Source organism: Thunnus maccoyii, chromosome 7 (assembly GCF_910596095.1).
Source record: "Thunnus maccoyii chromosome 7, fThuMac1.1, whole genome shotgun sequence".
NCBI lineage: Eukaryota > Metazoa > Chordata > Actinopteri > Scombriformes > Scombridae > Thunnus > Thunnus maccoyii.
Genome location: NC_056539.1, coordinates 24,401,398 through 24,422,412, shown reverse-complemented (window position 1 = coordinate 24,422,412; position 21,015 = coordinate 24,401,398). Strand labels below are relative to the sequence as shown.

The window sequence follows — 21,015 nt, the reverse complement described above, 5'->3', positions numbered from 1 at the left end:
AAGAAATATGCAGGTGATCTGGGGGGAAATTCTTTTGAATGAAATTGGACAATTCAGAGAATCTATTAAAGAAAACGAGGACACCTCAACAAGGCCACTGCTGCAACTTATAAGAAGAAGGAAACTACAGTCAGTGTTTCCAAATGTTGATATAGCACTCTGACTATTTATGACTTTGCCCGTAACCAATGGGGAGGGTTCTTTTTCAAAACTGGGGCTTGTTAAAAATAGACTGAGATCCACAATGGGCCAAAACAGACTGAATCACCTGTCTCTGATGTTCATTGAAAGTGATATTCTGCGTAATATTGGTTTTACCAGCCTCATTAAGGACTTTGTCAGAAAAACAAAAAAGACTTAAATACATAATCCTGTCCTATCATAAATACATTTATGATTGCACTGCTGTTGCATTATTGCTGTTATTATGTGTTGCTGCTGCTGTGTTTATTGTATTTTTATGGCTTTATTTTATTCAAGTATTGCACAGTGGTTCGATTTGTATCTCTTTATGGATGTTGTGATTTTGCTTTAGTAAAACAGAGTGTTTTGTACTGCTGCAGATATTGTACCTGTTGGTTTAGACTAAATGCTGTTACCAGTTTGCACATGCACTGTGAATGTCTTTTTTCTGTAGCGTTGCTTTTTATAGTAAAGTCTGTCTCAATGTGTGTGTGTGTACACCCCGCGTATGTGCATGTGGACTATGTATTATTCCTAGCAGGCTTTTACACATGGCACTAAATTACTTTTTTCTGGTAAAGCATGATGAGTAAGGGGGTGGGGGTTGGGGGGGCACACAAAAGTAGTCTCTGTCTTCCTCCTGCCTTTTTTCAAAAAGCGGAATGTTAGAAAGTTGGAAATGATGGAATAACAAAAAAGAAAACCAAATGTTCTTGTCCACCATCCTTCTTCCTTTCTCTTGCAATCAGCTGAAAAGACATTTGTCCACTCAATACATGCCAATGATTGTAGTCCCCTGTTAAGCTTATTGAGTTTTAGACAGGATTGGTTTTATTAGTATTAGTAAGAAATAATTCCATTCCTTCTGGAGCCTCACACCATTACCGGATTTGTACTGTATACTTTGGTCAAATTAAATGGATCACAGTAATGTTGGACTGATAAGATGACACATTTGAGATGTTGTCAACTGTATAGAAAATTAAAAAAAGATCAGTGGTCTTATACTGTTGTAGGAGGAGCATGTTGTGCTAGTGCCAGGGCCAAGTCACGGAAGGAACGCTTGTAAATATGCCTGTGTACCTTATTGTTTCTTCATGCTCAATTGCTTGTAGCTATATTATTATTACTGAGATCAGACACCACAGACAAACATTTAATCTGCTTTCTCATTGCCTATAAATCAACTGTACATCTTTTTATTTCATGGGTAAATATTTTATTTTTTAATGTAATATATGTAGCTGCCTGCCTGCTTTGTTAATTACAGTTTAATACTGCACAGTATTTACAGTACTGTTCTTAGAAAATGACTAAACATATTAGAACTTGTTAAAGTCTTCTTGCTCTTCATTCATATATACATACAGTATCCAGTGTGGACAGTATGAAAAAAAAAATCACATTAACATGAGGTAACAAAGTTGAGGTAAGGTGACATACCAAATTTTGATAGCAAAAGCTATGAGCACAAAAACAAGTCATCAGTTTTTTGGCATTGTAAATGCCCATGATACTTTATGTACGACACTTTTTATGGAAATCACATTTAGCTTAATTAATTCACCCTGCTGCCACAAGGATTCAAAATCATTTTTAAAAAATCCTTCTTTCTGTGTTTTTTTGTAATATAAAGTATTGTTATGCCCATTTATGAGCACTAGATGGCAGCATAGCATCCAAATACCAGCAGTCGGAGAACAGGAACGTGTGAACAGGTGGATTCATTGCTAGAAGTAGTTAGCTAGCAGAATAGTTAGTCATATATGTTTTATATTGCGTGCACTTGTGGCAGCCGCACAATGCTAACGTCAAGGACAAGGTCGATGACGCTGCTGAGACCCAGGGTGAGGGTGACGACGGTACTAGTCAGCCTTGTTGTATCCAGAATCAGGCTCCAAGCGCAACACCAGTGGTAAGAATGGGACAGAGGGGACATCTAACAGGTTTACTAGCTCATGATAACATAGCTACAAATTGCAATTCTGTATGTGTTTTTAGATTAGCAACTTGCTTAGCTAAGCTACCTCAGGTTCGCGGTGATAGGCATAGAGAAGGATGAATCACTGTGTGTGCTGAGTTTAGTTATTATGGTTTAGCCTACATTTTTCTCACAACTGCTTTAAGTGCCAGGCTCTCTACGATTGCTGTGCAGCCGGGACCTACACCCAGTAGCATTGGGGCTAGTTTGTATGTATATATCTTATGAACACGTACACAGAGAGGTGCAGAAAATAATACATTGGTGACCTCTTGAGGCTGAGCGACACAACATGCATGTCCATGATTATTGACACATATTGTGAATATGATTTTTTTTTAAAAAAAGGTTTTCTTTGATTGAAGTAAGTGCTATTACCTTAGACCTTTATTGATTTGTGTCTGTTCAATCATGTCCAGGTTAGGCCCAGTTCAACAGCTGCAGAGGAAGGAGTCAAGAGAGCCAGAGGGAAGCCAGCCCATCCTTTGATTATTTTACACGCCCAAAGTCAGACAACTTGAAAATGTTTTTTAGTTTCCATCCACAGCAAAAATCAGGAAAGACTGTAGTGCAGAAAGTTTTCTTTTACAAAGATAGCACTGATCGAAAGTGACTGACATACAGTGAACATCACACTATTGTACTTGTACTGTTCAGTTTGTATGGCATTTGCAAAGCCTACAGCAATGCTTTTATCACTGGTATGAAAGATTGGAAACATATCCTCCAATGTATAGAGGAACATGAAAAGGGTGCCATGCACAGGAATGGTGCTGAAGCATACTTTTTAAGGGCCTCCAAAGCAGACATAGAGAGTTTGTTAAGTGGTAGTCACGTCAACTCACAGAGAGCAGACAGGTGCTGAAGCACGTAGTAGATATAGTTAAAGTCATTGGCAGAAGGGGGCTTAGCAACAGAGGCCAGTCTGAGGCTAACTACACCTCAGATGACACCAGTACTGATCATCGTAATATTTTGGAGATGATCATTCTACTCTTCTTTTATCACACTGCTCTCAAAAAATACATTCAACACAGTCATTACCACAATTCAACACATTATGCAGGAAACAATTTCAGGTGAAACTGAGAAAGCTAGGATGTTCTCTGTCGAAATTGACACAACTCAGGACATAACCTCTCAAGACCAGTGCTCTGTAATTCTAAGAAATGCTAATGTCATACACAAGAGGCTTGTGGCTGTTGTGAGGTGTGAGGCATCTGTTGGAAAGTACTTTGTCCAATTGGTGATAGAGGTGGTGGAGAAACTAAAATTGGACATGAGCAAGTGCACTGGTAATGCCACAGACAGAGCTGCCAATAAGCAAAGCCAATATAAAGGTTTTTCTGCTCTGTTGTTGTCAAAGTCGCCCAGTCAAATACATGTGGTGCTATGCACATGTTCTGAATCTGGTCTTGGCTGACACAACAGAAATTGTCATAGCAAGTGGGTCATAGCAAGTACATGAGAGGCTTGTGGCTGTTGTGGAGTGTGAGGCATCTACTGGACCGTACTTTGTCCAGTTGTTGACAGAGGTAGTGGAGAAACTAAAATTGGACATGAGCAAGTGCATTGGTAATGCCACAGACAGAGTTGCCAATATCCAAGGCCAATATAAAGGTTTCTCTGCTCTGTTGTCCTCAAAGTCCCCCAATCAAGTACATGTGGTGCTATGCACATATTCTGAATCTGGTCTTGGCTGACAAAACAGAAATGTCAAAGCAAGTGGGTCACTCTTCTATCTTCTTCATGACATTACTGTGTTTCTTTGTGAGTCCTACCAGAGGATGAAAGTCTGGGAAAAGGAGAGCCAGGACACATGACACAGGCGCCTCTCTCCAATTGAACAAACACGCTGGCAGGCTAATTGAAGAAGGTCTTTGGATTCTTTGGCAACCCAGACCAGGGGCTCGATGTGGTCATGCTCTTCACACTGTCGGTCCTACCAGGACAGGCAACCATGAAGACCAGTGCACGAGTCAAGGCAAACGAATTTACTGAGGCTCTGCTCAGGTATGAAACAATACTGACAGCTCAAGTCTTTCTCTGGGTTTTTGAGAAGATGTTGCCTCCCTCTAAATACTTGCAGTCAAGTGGATTGGACATCCTCTCTACCCATCGAATGGTTGTGGCTACACAAGAAGAACTGAAGGGTATGTCAAGAGACTTTGAAAGCATTAACGTAGATGCAGACAGATTTGTTCAGTGGGCAAATAACAAGTTAAGAACAAGTTATAGGAACAGGACGAGGAGACAGGGCTCGAGATGGAGGCCACTCTGGCACAGAAAAGGGCAAGAAAAAAGAAAAATATGCCTGGAGAGATGTCTCATCATGAGATGGTGAAAGATGATTCAGACAGAGCCTATGAAATTGAAGTCCACAATCAAATCATGGACAAAGTTACTAATAGTATCCACAGACACTTTCTTACTCATGGCACACTATATGCTGACCGAGCTCTTCTGGACCCCAGAAACTTCTCCCAAGTTAGTGCTAGAGATCTGCCTCAGACAGCGCTTCAAGAGCCAAGCAAATGTTTGCTTAAATTTGACGGCAGGGCAACAGTTGCCAATTTGCAGTGTGAGCTGTTCCTCAGCTCACACTGCAAATGTGAGATGTACAGTAGAAGACACTCAAAACGTCAGCATTGGAGGAATACAGGACCAGGACACTGGAGGCTGAACCTGATGGAAAAGAAGATGAGGTTTAAGTTTTTACTAAAAGCTGTTCATCTTGCAAAGAGTATGCATGTTGTTACCAGATACTGAAACAGTGCAACTCGATGACTGATGCATACCATATCCTCGGCCTTGGCTACAAGTTTCTACTCACCCTGTCAGTCACCCAAGTATTCTGTGAGTGGAGATTCTCTACCTTGAAGTATATTAAAAGCAGACACAGGAGCAAACTCTCACAAGAAAATCAAGAGACTTTCATGAAATGCATGAAATGGCCTTGGATACTGACATTGAGATTGATGTTGCAAACAGTAAGCTGCTGAGAAAACTGCTCATCCAATAAGGTAAGACATATTTCTCTATAACTTGCTTAGCTGACATTTTAATTACTCCCAAATTTCTCTATTTCTTTGTTCATTGTGCTGTCTATAATGGTGCTGTCTACCATTTTACTGCGTGTGTGTGTGTGTGTGTGTGTGTGTGTGTGTGTGTGTGTGTGTGTGTGTGTGTGTGTGTGTGTGTGTATGTGTGTGTGTGATCCAGGTATTCCTCACGTTGAGGGGACGTAAATCTGTTTACACAGTCATGTTGTAGGGACTCGCCTCCCTTATGGGGGCAAAAAGTAAGTCCCCTTAACGTAAATCATTAATTTTAGGGTGAAGACTTGGTTTAAAGTTAAGGTTAGTGACTCTGTGTGTGTGTGTGTGTGTGTGTGTGTGTGTGCGTGTGTGTGTATGTGTGTGTGTGTTTGTGTGTGTGTGTGTGTGTCCTGAAACCAAAATGCTTGCCCACCCATAATTAATTGTTTATATTCTCTTTTCTTCCTTTTAGCTTGCCCTTTTTCAATGCCACCCATGTCTTCATCTCCACCTCCTTTCTCCACCCTGCAGTAAGGATACAGACGCTACCCTCAGTGCCCCTCTTTCCATCATCCCCACTTCCTTTTTCCAACCTGAAGTAAGGATATGTTACCCCACCTTTTTTTTTTTTTTAATTTTATTTATTGCTCATAGACACCAATACCCTAGCACTAGTACAAAGGCCTACAATGCCTGTTGTTTATTTAAATTTTATTTATTGATCATAGACCAACAATACCCAAGAGTAACTGTATCATAACAGAAGTAGAAATGAGTACAGTAGATGTTTGCACTTATTTATTGTTCATGGACCAGCAATACCCAAGAACAGTTGTCTGTACATCAGCAGCAGGCCAACAATGTACAGTACTTAATTTTTGTTAAATTTTAGATATTAATTAAAATTTGTTTGTTTATTTAAATATTATTTATTGTGTAACTGCACTTTAGAAGAAGGACAAATGTGTTCAGTCAGTACCTGATGTTTGTAATTATTTATTCTTTATAGAGAGTAACCCTGAAGTCCTTCAGGTTTAAAACTTAACATGGTGATGGCATTATCTGACTCATTTCCTGTGTTGAAATAGATTATACAGCCTGTTCAAATATAGATATTCATCATGACTGCACAATATAGTAGCCAGAATCTATCAGGGTATCTTCACAGTGCTGGCCTGCTGGTGACAAACCTTTCACTTGCTCTTAAAATAGCTTTGTATTACTGTTACTGTAGCCTGGAGTATCCACCCATTATGCTTATAAAAGGTAGTATTAAGGGCTAGTGTGTTTGTATGTGCGTCAATGGGGCGGGGGTGGTGGAGTATCCGCAGCTGGTTGTGGTGGGCTTGTCTGGGAAAAAAGTCCAGGGCCATTTTTTAGTCCTGGTCCGTCCCTGGCATTTAGACACAACATACAGGAGCAGATTTATATCTGGACTCATTTCCTTTCCCTCCTATCCTAAAACAGAGATAAATTGTTTTCACCCAACCCTCACAAGCAGTGACAAGCCCCCTTTATTATATTACCACAAATGTTCAATATGGAATCCTGTTGTAACCATTTTAGAGATATATTTGTGTGCATACTGTATGCTAATTTCATCTTTTTCTTAGATGATAGTTTTCACCCTATGAACCTCATGAAATAAAGAAAACAAAGCACCTCTGTCTGCCAAATGTGAACAAATTTGACTGGTGTTTTTTATCAGACAAGAGTCACCTTGAGGCTTTGTAGTCAAATCACAGCAGCTCTTTTCCTCACCACTAATCCATACATTGCATAACATAGCAAACCCTCCCTTCACATTTAGCATAGTGCCTAACTGCTGCAAAATGAAGACTCAGAGAGAGGGTGGGGGGTGGGGCACACAGTGATGCAAATAATTATAAGATTGAGGAATATCCTACAGTAAATATGTGAATATATCATTTTCTTGACCGTATGATCTTGTTAAATTGAAAAAGAAGCCTCTGGGCTTCTTTTAGGAAATGTACCAAGAGAAATTGTATTAAATGGGTTTGTTGTATCATGTGTATGACGCAACAAAATGTGAATGGGAGAAGGGTGAACTGTCTTGTGTCATGTTGCAATTCATTTGTGATTTTTGTGTTCAGCGTTTGTTATGTAGACATCAATTTGTTAACTGGGGTTGTGAACCAAAAAGGTTAAGAACCACCAGGTTGCATAACATACCTAACACTCCCTCCACATCACTTCAGCCATCCAAAACAAGGACTGATCCGCACGCAAACACACACACACACACAACACACACACACACACAGTACAAATTTCACCTAGGTACAGGGCAGAGACAGAGTGCATCAAAATGGAGGACGGGAGCCTGCTGAATGTGATTTTAGTCCATTATGTAATCCTTAACCCAGTGACATATCACCAGACAGCAGCCCTATCCTATATTTTTGACTCCACTCATCATGACAATACAAACTACAAAATTGTTTTAGGAGAGATAAAGCTTTCTTTACCTCCTTTCTCATTCCCTGAACCTGTTTTTTCCCACCCTTTATCTTTAAAAAAATAATTGCTTTCTTCTTTCTCACCCTTGTTGGCTGTCTTTCTAACCCCTCAAAACCTCTTCTTATATGACTTGTTTATCCATCTCCCAGCTCTCCCCCTTTTTTCTGCTCCTTGTATATTTTTTTTTCATCCAATGTTATCTCCCTGAACCTCCCCTCTCTCCCAATTCCCCCACCAATTTGGCCTCATTATGTCTCTATAGTTTCCTCTTTCCATCCACATATTCTCTTCCTTCACCCTAGTCCTCTGTCACATCCCTTGCACCCTACACATTTTGTCTCGACCCCTCCCTTTTCCCCTTTCTGTATGTCTCAACCGTACAGTACCTTTTTCCCCCCACGAGCCTTACCAGGTGTGAGCTACAGTGAAGCGTCTCCTCTGTCGGATGCTCTTGTTGACCATCAGCTTGCGGAAGAGTCGCGGGGAGCTTCGTGGGGAAAGTTTGGGGGATGTGGCGCCCCTCTTTCCCCCCACCCCACCTGGCATCTTTGGGGGCTCCAGCTCCAGGTGCATGTGCTCCTTGAATGTCCGGATGCACGAGTCCATCTCAACACTCAGCTCGTTGGATGACATCCCTGCAGGCTGGGTTCAGTCCTGTACGTCAGGCTTTTCTTCCTCTTTCAAATTCTGCCCCTTTCTGTCCAAATTCAGTCACATAAGTCGGTCATGTACAGCAGATTTTGCCCTTCTTTTACTTTATCCAGACACAGAGAAGTTTACACTGCGTTGAAATGTTGTAGAGGAAATATTGTGGCTACTTACACACAAGCACACACCCATGAAAAGGCCAGCAAACACATACCTTTTTGTTGTTTGGGTTGCTTTGCCTCCGTGCTTTCTATCCTTCCCCTTTTTCCCCCGTTCTTAACGGGTTTAGGGATTAGCCAGTCGGCAGTCGTGCCCTCTCCCCCTCTCTTTCTTTTGGTTCATGCACCGTGCTTTTCTGCCAGTCTTCTGTTCATCAGAGGCTTTTAGAGGAGCTTTACCCACAGCAGGGTCACATACAACTCCTTCCAGAAGAATTATTCTTGTCAACACTGCTTCCTTCCCATCTCCCTCCTGGTCTTGCTGTCTGTAAGTGCACAACCCAGTGCTATTTCACTCTCTCTCTCCTTCTCCCTGTGTCTCTCTGTCACTGTTGGCGCCTCCTAAATGCACATCTCAGAACCAACTCTTTCTCTCAGTCCATCCGGGCAGCTTGATGTTGGAGGATCTCCCTTATGAAAGATTTAGAAGGGCTGAAATCTGCTCTTTGCCTCCTCCTGTCTCTCTCTCCCTCCATCAACCACTGCTTGACTGACCTCCTCTCTCCTGCAAACAACCCCCACCTCTCTAAAGGCACTCCCGGTGTGGCACAAAGTGACTCTCACTATGCCGAGCCTCAAGTCAAGATTTCCCTACACTCGCACAGTCAGCGCAGTGAGCGGAGCAGAGCACAGCACACAGGCAAATGCCTCACTTGCTGTTTCATTCAGAATATACACAAGGAGCTGAGAGCAGGCACGCAGCAAGCGCAAGCCACACCTCCCCCTGTTGAGGATTGGCTGGTGGTTGTTGTGACGACAAGCAGGCAGGCACAGTAACAGGTTGTCAGATTAATTATTTATTTTTTTGTTTAGCCAGGATTTGTGGTGATGCTGATGATTTTGTAACCTTTAGTGAGGCAGGCAACTGATGAGTGTAGGCCAAGGAAAAAAAGGCAATTTGGAAGAGAGATAAAAGCAAACAGCTTAATGGGTATCAGTCAAGAGAAACATACACACTGCTCAAAGGTCAACTGATTCAAATATATACTCTAAAGCATACATTTATTCCAGTACATAAAAGTAAATTTGCAGTCAGAATACAACGACACATTAACTTCATGATTATAGTGAAACAAAGTATATTCCATCCCAATTTATTTAACCTTTTCTCTCTTTCTCTCTATTTCTCTCTCACACACAAACACTCCTGCCCATCCATAATTCTGTCTGCTCAGAATGGAAGCAATCCAACCATGAGATTGCCACAGTATGCGGCGAAAAAAGAAAAAGAGAATAGATAGATACAGTCATCCCAGATACACATCCATACATAAAGAGCTACTCTGAGTAATGAAAAGAAGAGAAAGAAAAAGAGGGGCAATGCCCTGAAGGTAAAGAGAAAGAAGATGAGGGAAGAAAAAAAAAATCCAAAAAGGAACATCAGAAGAAGCGGACTGGCAGCGTGACGAGTATTGGAAATGTGAGCACTCTCTCGTCTGCTCTGTGGACTGATTTGTTTTGGTTGTGAGTCACTGATAATTCTGAGACATCGAAGCATGGAGCTCTGTCTCACTTAATGCTTGCCAATAAACCCTTTGAAAATAGTCTTTCCAAGTATATATATATATATATAAAGAAAAAAACACTTGTAGTAATACAAGGCGTCATAGGAGCACAGCAGGCTAGTGTGTGTATCATTTGTTAGTGGTGATATGAGTTTAAATCAGCCAGTGATGCATGGCATTCCCTGGCTCTGTTTATGTGACACTCGCCTACTTCAAATCCCAGTGCGAATAATCAAAGTTTCAACAGCAAAGAGGCCACACTTACACTTGACAAAGCATGTCACCGACTTGTACAGTATGTTTCCTATTCGGTTCCATGATGTCATGAGTTTTAGATTTTCAAAATGACAGCAGCTCCCCGTCAGTAATCACGTCAGTTCACTGGACAGCATGAATATGTGCACGTCAGCTCCTTTGAGAGGTTAATTTGTATAATGGCTCGTTTACTTTTTCCTCCAGTTCCCCTCCCAACAGTTTGATGGTTACGTTTGGGATACAAGTTGCCTTTCTGGCTGTTTAGAAGATTATATTCCTTAATTAATATGTACGTAAGTTTTTATATTTTGTGACTTCATTTTACATGTAGAATGAGTATGAGTGTGTGTTTTTATGCATCTAGCTGGTCACATGGCAACATGTGGCTTAACAGAGAGCGACAGTAGAAGGTTAACGGACCCATAATTTACCAAAGTGCAATCATATTAGTTTATACTGTAACTGTTAATTAACATACTGGCAGATAGATTGTTTAAGTCTTTTTGAAATGGTATAAGTTTATATTTTACTATAAGCAACTAGTAGGCCTTTTATTGAATATTTTGCTGTCTACTCAATTCTGGCTTGAGGCTCATTACATGTATTAGTAGACTAATACTAATACAGCTGATCTTGTATTGACATCCTGTTGACAATGATTGATAGGACTTTCAGTATAACTATTCGATTGTGTATTATTATGCGCAATGTTATATTTTTTGAAGGGATATTTCTGTTATTCTAATCAACTAAACCTTTGAAACATCTGTATTCTAACCAATACATCAGTGATTTAAACTCCCACAACCAGGAATATATATTAAGAGATCCCAAACATCATCACAGTCATATCCAAGCTGCATCTAGTACTGATAGCTGAATTGATTGTAAAGTTACTGCATGTCTTCAAAATCCTGCTCAACCAAGGCACAATAAGATAGTATGAGAAAACCTACTTTATTCTGTATCATTGAAAAAGAAAGACAGAAGTCTCACAATTTTTCCATCTATGTGCCATTTCTTTTTAAAACTGGAGCTGCTTCTGAATATTCAATATTAAAAGAAAGAATGAAAGCATGACCCTAAACACCTGTGCACAACATTTTAAAATATTAATGCAGCCTCTTGTAAATTATTGAGATTTCTGCACTGGAAAAAGATATGATGAAAAGATGAATGACAAAGCAGAAATGGGAAGTGCGGAGGGCCAATGCCAGACAGTCATTTCGACAGAGATAAAAGATTGAAAGAGATTGAATTAGAGAGTGACTGGGCCATTTCATTCCATGTTAAACTCTGGTTTTTACACCCTTGAGGGCTTGAATGAAAGCACACAATGCACGGTCACAGTACAGGAAGAACTGAGATATACAATAGCCAACCATAAAGGGGCTCTGACAGCTCTTCACTGGTGCTTTATGTTCCCTTCTCAAGTGGGTCTCTATATTGCTATTAGTGGGAGGAGAGACTGATAAAAATGCTGTTCTCTTTTAAGGCATCTGGGCCACCCTAGTAATGAAGGTCTTTAATGCTGAAATAATTACTCAATTCATCATTAACATTAACAATTTGACTGATTAATCATTTAAATAATTTATCAAGAAACAAGACAGAGTTGACAGCCATGTTAGTGGCTCTGTGGGGTTTTACTTAGCAGGTATAATGATTATAACTGTCACCATCATAGTGTAGTAGGCCTATTTGGTCATATATTTAAATACTGGAGAAATTAAAGATGGTGGCGCTATAAGAAAAGTTAACGAATGATAACAAAAGTTACAATTCATAGTGAGGGGGACATGATTGTCTGTACCAAATTTCATGGAAGTAGTTATCAAGATATTTCACTCAAAACCACAGTTGTCAACCTCATGGTGGCACTAGAGGAAAAGTCAGAGGATCACTGGAAATCATCATCTGGAAATCATGAACATCTGTACCAAATTTTAGTAGATGCTGAGATGTTTTACTGGATACATGAAATCTATGACCAGCTGGTGGCATAAGATAAAACGTCAGGGGATCATCAAAGTCTGACTGTAAAGTCTGTCTGTTACACATTTCATAGGAATTGATCCAAAGTGGCAGAACAACTGACCAACATTGCTTTGAGCCACGCAGCTAGCATGGCTAAAATCTCAAAAATTAGCTGGTTCCAGCTTCTCTTTTTTTTTTCTTCTTTAAATAATTGCGAATTGAGTTGGTTTTGGACTGTTGGTTAAGCGATTTAAAAGACTTCTCAGTTTTCTCTGACATTTTACAGATAATGAAATTTTTTTTAAAATGATTCATAGAAAAATGTATTAATAGGTTGTTAGCTGCAGCCCCAAGGCTCTTTTGCTTTTTTGTGTTGGTGTTGGCCAACACTAGTTTTAGCTTCATACTGATCCATGTAATGTTTTTGTACTAATAGTGTTTTGTAATGACAAGAGTATTTCCATTTGGATACTTGTTTTACTAACTGCTAATTTTAAGACAAGGTTTTTGTAGAAAGAACTTGACTGAATCGATTAATCAATGTATTATTATTTCACCCTGTTGAGTATAGGGTTAAAAAATGTTATAGACATCGCTGCCCCCACCAGCCCCATCTGTCACTTTCCATAATGTCACAACATGCAAGAAAGACGTCTCAGCCTGCCTTATTTTCCCTCAGTCTCTGGTCTCCCACAGTGAAACCTTGTGAAGATGTGTGTGTGTTGGGAGGGAAGGAGATCTTGCATGTCAAGGTGTGTTTATCTCGAGTGTATGGGTCACATGTAGGTGATGGGGGCAGTGTGTGTGATGGGCTTAGGTCTTTAGATGAGAGCCCTTAATGTAGCATCTTTGATTACATAAAACCCTCTCTTCCTTATTCCCTCTTTCACAAACAATACTGCATTGTGGCCCTGATTAGCAGGCCTGTATTCATTCATAAAAGTTCCATGGAAAAAGAGAGAAAAGGGGACACAAACACAAAGAGAAAGCAGATAATAAACATTGAAATGCCATGGTCAGGTGAAAAAGGGTTGAAAAGAGGCTGTTCTTTATTTACCCACATGCATAATCAGTGGAAGTATAAAAGCTTATATGAAAGAAAAAATGCAGAGTTAAGAATAAGAGCAGAAAGAAGGCAAACAATAGAAATAGTAAAGTAAAGGGGAAATAGTTGCAGAGGAGCAAAAAGCTTTAAGATTTGAAGATGACCATGTTAATATTTCTTCTTGGAGTTTGTAAATTCTGTGTACACTTGCAGAGAAAAGAGAGTGTCTGCCTGGGCTGGTTGGTTTACTATACTGTAGCATTCAGACAGTTATCCTGTTTTAAAAAAAAAAACATTTCTGACAACAACTCACAGCTTAACAGACTAAACTATACTGAGTCTCAGGTTTAATACACTTTCACACATGAGAGGATTGCCATACAACACAAACTGACAACCAGGAGTGTAGCTGAGGTAAATGTGACAGAATTTTTTTTTTTTTTTTCCTCTGACACTGAACCAAAACTGTACCAAAGCTGATGAAAATGTAGCGAGCATGACTGCTCGTTCCAAGGATTTAGCAATAAAAGTGGATCTTGTTAAACCATCCAAAATGCCCCTCGCTAAGCCACATAATCATGTGAAAAATCATGTTTAAATATTAGTTGGATGGAGAGTAGTGTTGTTTTGTTGGATTTGGGGTGAGCAGCATCTCTCCTCCTCACACAAAAAGACTTGTGTGGCACCATGGGCCCCGTCTCGATAATTTATACTCAGAGTAAGTGAGTTGACATAATTATTTCATTTACAGCACTCTTGCGTGCCTGCTTACTGTAACATGTGAGAATATTTTTTCTTTTGAGTTCAAAACACTTAATTAATCCACTAATCAAATAGAACATCAAAAAGTCAAAGAGGGGTTGCATACTTTCTATACATACTTCATGGCAGGAACTGAATAGTGGGAACCACACATTGGAGATAAATACAATCTTTGTGCATAATTTGTCTCCCTTTGTCTCTGTGCATGCTACAAATGAAAAGTGTAAGATCCAATTTCTGCTCACTGACTGTGTGGATTACTCACACCCACACGAAAGCCGTCTGGAACAACAGGAGAGAGGGCAGTGCTCACCGCACAAAGAAAGCACACAGAGTGCAGACGAGCCATAATCTGACCAGTGTCGTCCTGACCCGGGGTGAACAACACATTCAAGTACAGTTTCAAATCAAATTTGGAGAGGGGTCTGAAATGGCAGATCAAATTATATCATTATCATGATTATACATCACAGACGGCGCTGCCTTGGAGTTTAATAGATAAATGTTTACAAGCACAAGCATTCTTGGAAGTCCTCTGCTAGTATTATTCTATGTACTGAATATACAAGGTAGTATTTGCTGCCAGAAACTGTAGTCATGCTTTCTTCATGCAGCTCTGAAATATCACTTAACCACAGTAAAACTGCAGCACATAACAACATTTTCATATAACTTAATTTCAATGATATCATTTACTGAATGTGTTCTCTCCTCTCGCATTATTATTGGGATTTTCACAGACCATGTCAAAATTACATGTCAAAGTGGTGGAACAACTTATCTAACTCCATTAATAACTATGATTTATTCTGCTTTTACCCAAGAATATCATGTTCTGTACGTGAGTATTGCCCTTTCTCTTGTGCAAACACCGCCACTGGCTATGGGTCAATCTCTGTTATGTTTTTTGGCATTTTTGGATACTCAGGGGAAAAAAAATCTAGTCAGACTAAGGTTTCTGCTTGGTCCCAGACACATTAAGTGGACTGTCTTTGGCCAATCATCACTTCCGTAGTAATCTGAGCCTTCTATCTGTACTGGATCAGCTAGTAGAGCATGTTGAAATTGCCAGTTGCAACACTTTAACAGACATATAAATTCATATTCCAAGCGTATAGTTGGACTGTTTAAACAGATCCTTAGTGGCATGAAAATGTGAACAAATACTTCTGAATTCTTGTTCCCACTTGTGTAGACATCTGATGAAAGACACATGGATATTGCTAAAACTACAAAAGGAGAAGGTCTGATTGCATGTACTGTATTGTATCCACTGGCATTTATTTAGCTCTCTCCTATCTCTCAGTATACCTGTCCTACACATACATAGATCACACTTAGATAAGCAAACATAAATATACTGTACAGTAAGTGCCAACTTTCAGTCAACTAACATTCACTTGCAGTATCTGTCTCCACCAACAATGGCTATTCTCAATCAGTGGTAAAAGCACAAACAACCACAATTTCAAAAAATCAATCTGTGAGGCACTCTAGGCTTTGGAACAATTGTGTACATCAGCAGGAAAAATAATCGAATCCCAAAATAACTTCTTGCTCCCTTACTCCTCCTCCCAAACACTGATGGAAGCACTTAAATAAGTTCAAGTAGAAAAAGAGTGGATGGAGAGGAGAAACAAGGAGATGTGCTGATGACTGGCACTGAAATGGTGCAACAGACAGATAATACAGACACAAACACACACACACACTTACAACTACCACCTTAAGGCTTCACTAGGGATGAGTGTAATCCGACCGGAGAACCTTCAGGAAGGTTCTGCTGACCCTGACGTTTAGCAGCAGTGGTGCCTGAAGGAGACAGACTGTGATAGCTATTAAAAGAGAGGATGGCCAGAAGGGAAAAGCACACAGGGGAAACATGTCTGCCTCTACCACCAGGGTTACTGACAACTGACACACACCTCACCTGCTATAAAGTCTGCGGCTGCCTGAGCGGACTGTACAGCCACCAATAAACTCACTGTTAACAGAAAGAAATGGAAGTCATCATCAGATCATACCAATAAAATATAAAAGTAAGTGTATTTGTTTGTGTAGTATATGATCTGAAATGTGTAGAATTAAAGGAAAAACAAACAATGTGTCTTAGTAAGGTGTTGTGGACCATATCTGTCAAGATAGCTTCAATGTGTATTGAGGTGAATACAATTCTCTGTAGGAATAAACACTTTTCTTCCAGAAATATTCCCTCTTTTGGTGGTTGAGGATGGTGGTAAAGAGCAGTGTCTGACGTGAATCATGAGGTGTTCAACAGATCTGGTGACTATGAAGGCCATAGTATATACTTCACAACATTTTCAGACCCATGAAACTATTTAGTGACCCCTCGTGCTCTGTATGTTCACACTGCTCTCCTCTGGTAGAAGTAAAAATTGCAGCTCTTCAAACATTCACTCAGTGACTTCTCAGTAAGTAGGACTCTGTTTAATTCTGGATTTAAAATGTGATTTGTCATAGAACATTTCAAAACAGTGATGGTTTTTGATTTTATTTCTTACAGTAGTGTGTCAATTTCAGGGACCCATTTTCTCAAGAGGTTCTTAATAGATGAAGTCAATGTAAGCTTTCTTATACAGTAGCTACAATTATGTAAAGTAACAAAACACTCCTCCCTTTTGGATATTTTTTACCTTTTTAACAGTCCTGAAAAGCAACAACAGTAAGACTTATTACTCTGTGGCCTTGTTTTTATCTACAATTTCTCTCTCATATACAATAATTCTTCAAGAGTAATGGTCACAACTGTTTTCTAGGCGTTGTTGCTTTGACGCTAGCAGAGTAAAAACACTAGTGATAAAGGGGTCATGTGGTGAGATAGATAGGGATGATGAAGAAAAAAATAGTATATAGAATAAAAATTTTAGATATCTTGAAATATAATATGTTAAAAAAAGATATTAGCCTCTAGTTTTACCTCTGTAAGACTTTAAACATATTAAGGATAAACAATCTAAGAAGGGAATATCAGTCTTAAATGAATCTACTCATTTGTAACCTGTGACAGTGGGTCACAAGGACACATTACATGGCTGAAAAAGGGTCATGGGCAAGGCACTCAATGTAACTCATTATATATCAGCTAAGGCCAAAAATGTAAATGTTAAAAGGCTTTTTGACAGCAGCATATATTTCCAGCACCATATTGCCCAACAATATTGCTGGCAGTAACAACAGGACACACACACACACACACACACACACACACACACACACACACACGTGTATACAGTACAGTACACTTAAACACACACACACAGTACACTTGAGTGCTGTGCCAATCAAGACTGATTAGCACTAACCTTTCCAGCAGCCCTTATTCATCTAATTGAATAGAATGAAACACTTGGCAACTTCTATTAAAGTGTTCCTCAACGGGATCCATATTTACTAGCATCTCAAACACAGGGAAAGACACACACACACACACACATACACACACCACTAGAGCATAGGGCCAATCAGGACTGATTAGCTAGTTAAGTAAAAGCGTATGTGAATTTGACACGACTGGACAACTGGCTGCCCGCCAAGAACCGGCCACTTGCTGTTTGTGTTTGAGTACGTGTTATCTGAAACTGCAAGGTGTACCTGTTGCTGTGAGTGTGTGTCTGTGCATGCACCACTGTCTGAGGGCATGGTGCATAAATAATGAAACAAGGCAGTGTCATCTTCAACAGTCTGAATTCAACATGACAGATCAGTCACTGATGCAGAGAGGTATTCTAACAGGATTTCTGAAGCCCAGTCTTTACTCAGTATGAAAGGGAGAACTCATGGTTTACCAGAGCATAACTTTGTCCCGGATGATTAGCTGTTCAAACTACATTTAATTAACCTTGTCGTGTCCCCAGACTCATTTCAAAAGGTATAAAATAAATCTAAATGTTCAATTTCAACTTCATTTTTTTTTTCTATTTCTTTTCCTAATTTGATATTTTAGTTTTTAAATTTGGCCCATGGCATCAATTCTCAATTAAAAGTGTGTTGTAATGCTCGACGACTGCATTTGAGTTCTGATTCTGCAAGACCACACGAGCCCCTGCCCCTCCCTCTTCGACTTGTCACAGCCACCACAGTTAATGCACGCAAATTGAGCACCCTGCAGAGCAGTATGATCCACATCTCCCTGACCTGCCTTCAATGTTGACAGCCAGTTAACAATAGTGTTTGCCCTGAGCCCCAGCAATGTTTATCACTGTTGTGAAATTAAAGCACTATTAAAACATCCCAATACAGCCAGCCTAATTAAGGCAATATCCCACAATTAAGCTAAACAACAAGCAAGCTAGTCTGGTGTAAAATAGCATTGTCAATGACAACTGAAACAGATAAATATACATTAAGTGGTTTCAATCATATTTGGATATCTCTTCTCCTCTCCTCCTCCTATGTCAGAGGCTCTTCTGTTAGCAGCAGTAATCAGGCTCCAAGTGCAACGGGCTTTAAGATGCCACCAGAGCAATTAGCCACAGGCTCTATTAAAGTCGTCTTCCTTTCTAGCAGCCTGGCATGAACTTCCCAGGCAGGCTGAACAGTGTGATATCCTGGTAATTGGGGTACAACTTGAAGGACAGGTCTTCAAAAGCGGGAACCCCTACCCACATGTGCGAGTTTATAGATGCTGTCACTAACCTCTTTGCAACATTAAACATGTGTGTCAACCAAGACAACATAACAGTATTAATTGCTTAACTGTCAATCATTGTGTATGCAAGAAACCCAAAACCCATATAAGTGTTGTATGAGTTATGTCTGCTTGCACTCCACTGTCTCCCTCTGTTGATAGTGTGAGTGTGTGTGTGTGTCTAGGTAAAGTGTAAAGAGTGGGACATAAGCACTTTAATTAGAAACAATTAAATCATGAATAGTGTATTGCTGTTGTATATCCCCACAGCATCAGTTTTTCAGGTGTGTGTTTAACAACCACAGTTTTAAATTATTCAAACACATGGTTTGTTCTCAGGCACCAGAATCCAACTCAGCCTTCTACTCTACGGTCCACTCACCATTCGGGATCAACCGGCGTGATGTCTATTCTGGGAGGTGCACCGAATGGCAGGGACGTTGGTCTGGCCATGATCTCATCATCAGGTGTCCGCGACCTCTCTCCCTGACGCCATGACAACGGGGGTAGCTGCAGGTTGCCTGAGAAGCGCCGTCGGCCCCGGCGCAGATCTACACCCAACGTGCATGACGGGGAGGTAAAAGACTCACTGAGGCAGCAATCTGGAGGCTCTTTGCTGTCCTGGGAAGAGAAAGAAAGATGGAGGAGGAAGTAAGTGCATGAAATTAATGACAAAGTTTTAATATTAATTGAGAGAGACACATAGTAACGCAGATGGAGTGATAACAGACTGTACAGAGATAATAGGACATGAAAGTAATCACACTGAACTTATTACGTTCTGTCAATGGAAAGTTTGCCCACTAAGGGGCGCCACAGGCTTGTTTCTGACTTAAGATTAAGTTTTACACAGTAAAGTACAAACACCTTACTCTTTAGGATCCTTTACATTTATTTATCCATATTACTTAACCAGAGACCTGACACCTCTTCTCACCAGCTTTTTGTCTTGGTTGATCTCATATAGGGGTGAAAAAATTCCTACAAAACCCAAATTTGCATCTAAAAGTTCAATTATTTAGTCAACATTATTATGACTTAAATCTTAAAACAAAACCAAGCCAAAAATGACTGAGCTGTTCAGTAGAGCACAATTCCTGCATAATTTCAGGATTATTTTTTTCCCTTCATCATCTCTTCACTGATCCGTCCTCGGAAGTCTCCACTCTTTCCTTCCGCCTCATTTACTGGCTTAATTTGTCTTGTTAGCATGTGCTGTCTGTAGCAAACTGATTGCAGGGCATGAATAACCATGTTTATTCCTCAGCTGCACAGTCTAATTTACATGTAAGTCTGAAGGGCTTAATAAATCTTGACAAGTGCAAATGAGCATGAGACAGAGAGAGACTCCAAACATGTGTACACAGCAATAACAACAATGTATTCCTGTGAAATACTTTGTGTGCAAATACAATACAAAAGCGAAAGCTGAACCTCCCGCCTCTGACTAGACGTCTGCATGGAAATGTTTGTCTGAACAGCAACCTCAAGTGACCTTTTACTGTCATGTCATTTATGACTGCCCTCTCCGGAAAAACAAACGTTCGTGGGTGGACGGATGGCCATACAGAGCAGTAAACTTTTGCGCCCAACAAAGCTGGTTTATTTTAACCATGAAGACATCCTTCACTAACCTTAATCAAGTATTTTCAGCTGCCTTAACTTTAAAAAGTGTGACGAATGAGGCACCAGATAGGCAAAAAGCTCATATGATTAGTTTTAGAATACATAGGCAAACTTCCTCATAGCTTCAAAACAGCACAAACAGGTATGAGGACCTCTTTGACATGGACTTCTTTACTGCTTCAATCACTGCAAACAATTCTTTCTGGCTTAAATATGAAAATTATTTCTTGACCTTCCACCCCCATCCCCCTACAGGTGTCCTGTGGGGTGGACTTAGAATGTTTTCTTATAGACATGTGTCCCTATACAAGCAGTGATCTTAAGGTGTTGAATGATTTGGGGTACAGAAGGTGTTGACTCCTCATTCCATCCACTGAAAAAAGGCATTGGGATTCGGGGGAAAGCGCCAGACAAAGCTAGTTAAGAAAATCTTGAGTTCTGAATATTTTATCATAGATTATTTCTGATGTTTAACAGAGAAACTTACAAACAAACAAACATAAAAAGTTTGTATCTGAGATAAATGATTATCAGATAAGTTAATCTAATGAAATTTGGATATCCAAAATAATAATTGGTCAGGAGCTGATATACAGAAAGTTATTATGAGGCTCTGTTATGCCACTATTTACCACTACTATTTACCAC

The 21,015-nt window shown here is 39.9% G+C and overlaps 1 protein-coding gene and 1 long non-coding RNA gene across 4 annotated transcripts in view; one reads left to right on the top strand and one right to left on the bottom strand.

Moving 5' to 3' along the window:
- The window catches only part of pde4ba (phosphodiesterase 4B, cAMP-specific a), a 190,160-nt gene that overhangs the window by 134,492 nt on the left and 34,653 nt on the right, over window positions 1-21,015 (bottom strand). For 2 of the 3 annotated variants that reach the window (XM_042416305.1, XM_042416306.1), the window contains exon 3: window positions 19,124-19,362. In XM_042416305.1, coding sequence (XP_042272239.1) covers window positions 19,124-19,362 — 239 coding nt within the window. Of the gene's footprint in view, window positions 1-8,092; window positions 8,381-8,545; window positions 9,167-19,123; window positions 19,363-21,015 lie in introns of those variants that run through there. The other variant, XM_042416307.1, reaches the window with a different exon arrangement.
- On the top strand, window positions 1,891-6,962 carry LOC121900211. The gene is made up of 3 exons (XR_006096929.1): window positions 1,891-2,098; window positions 2,584-5,187; window positions 5,675-6,962. It is a non-coding gene; the product is annotated as an uncharacterized LOC121900211 (long non-coding RNA).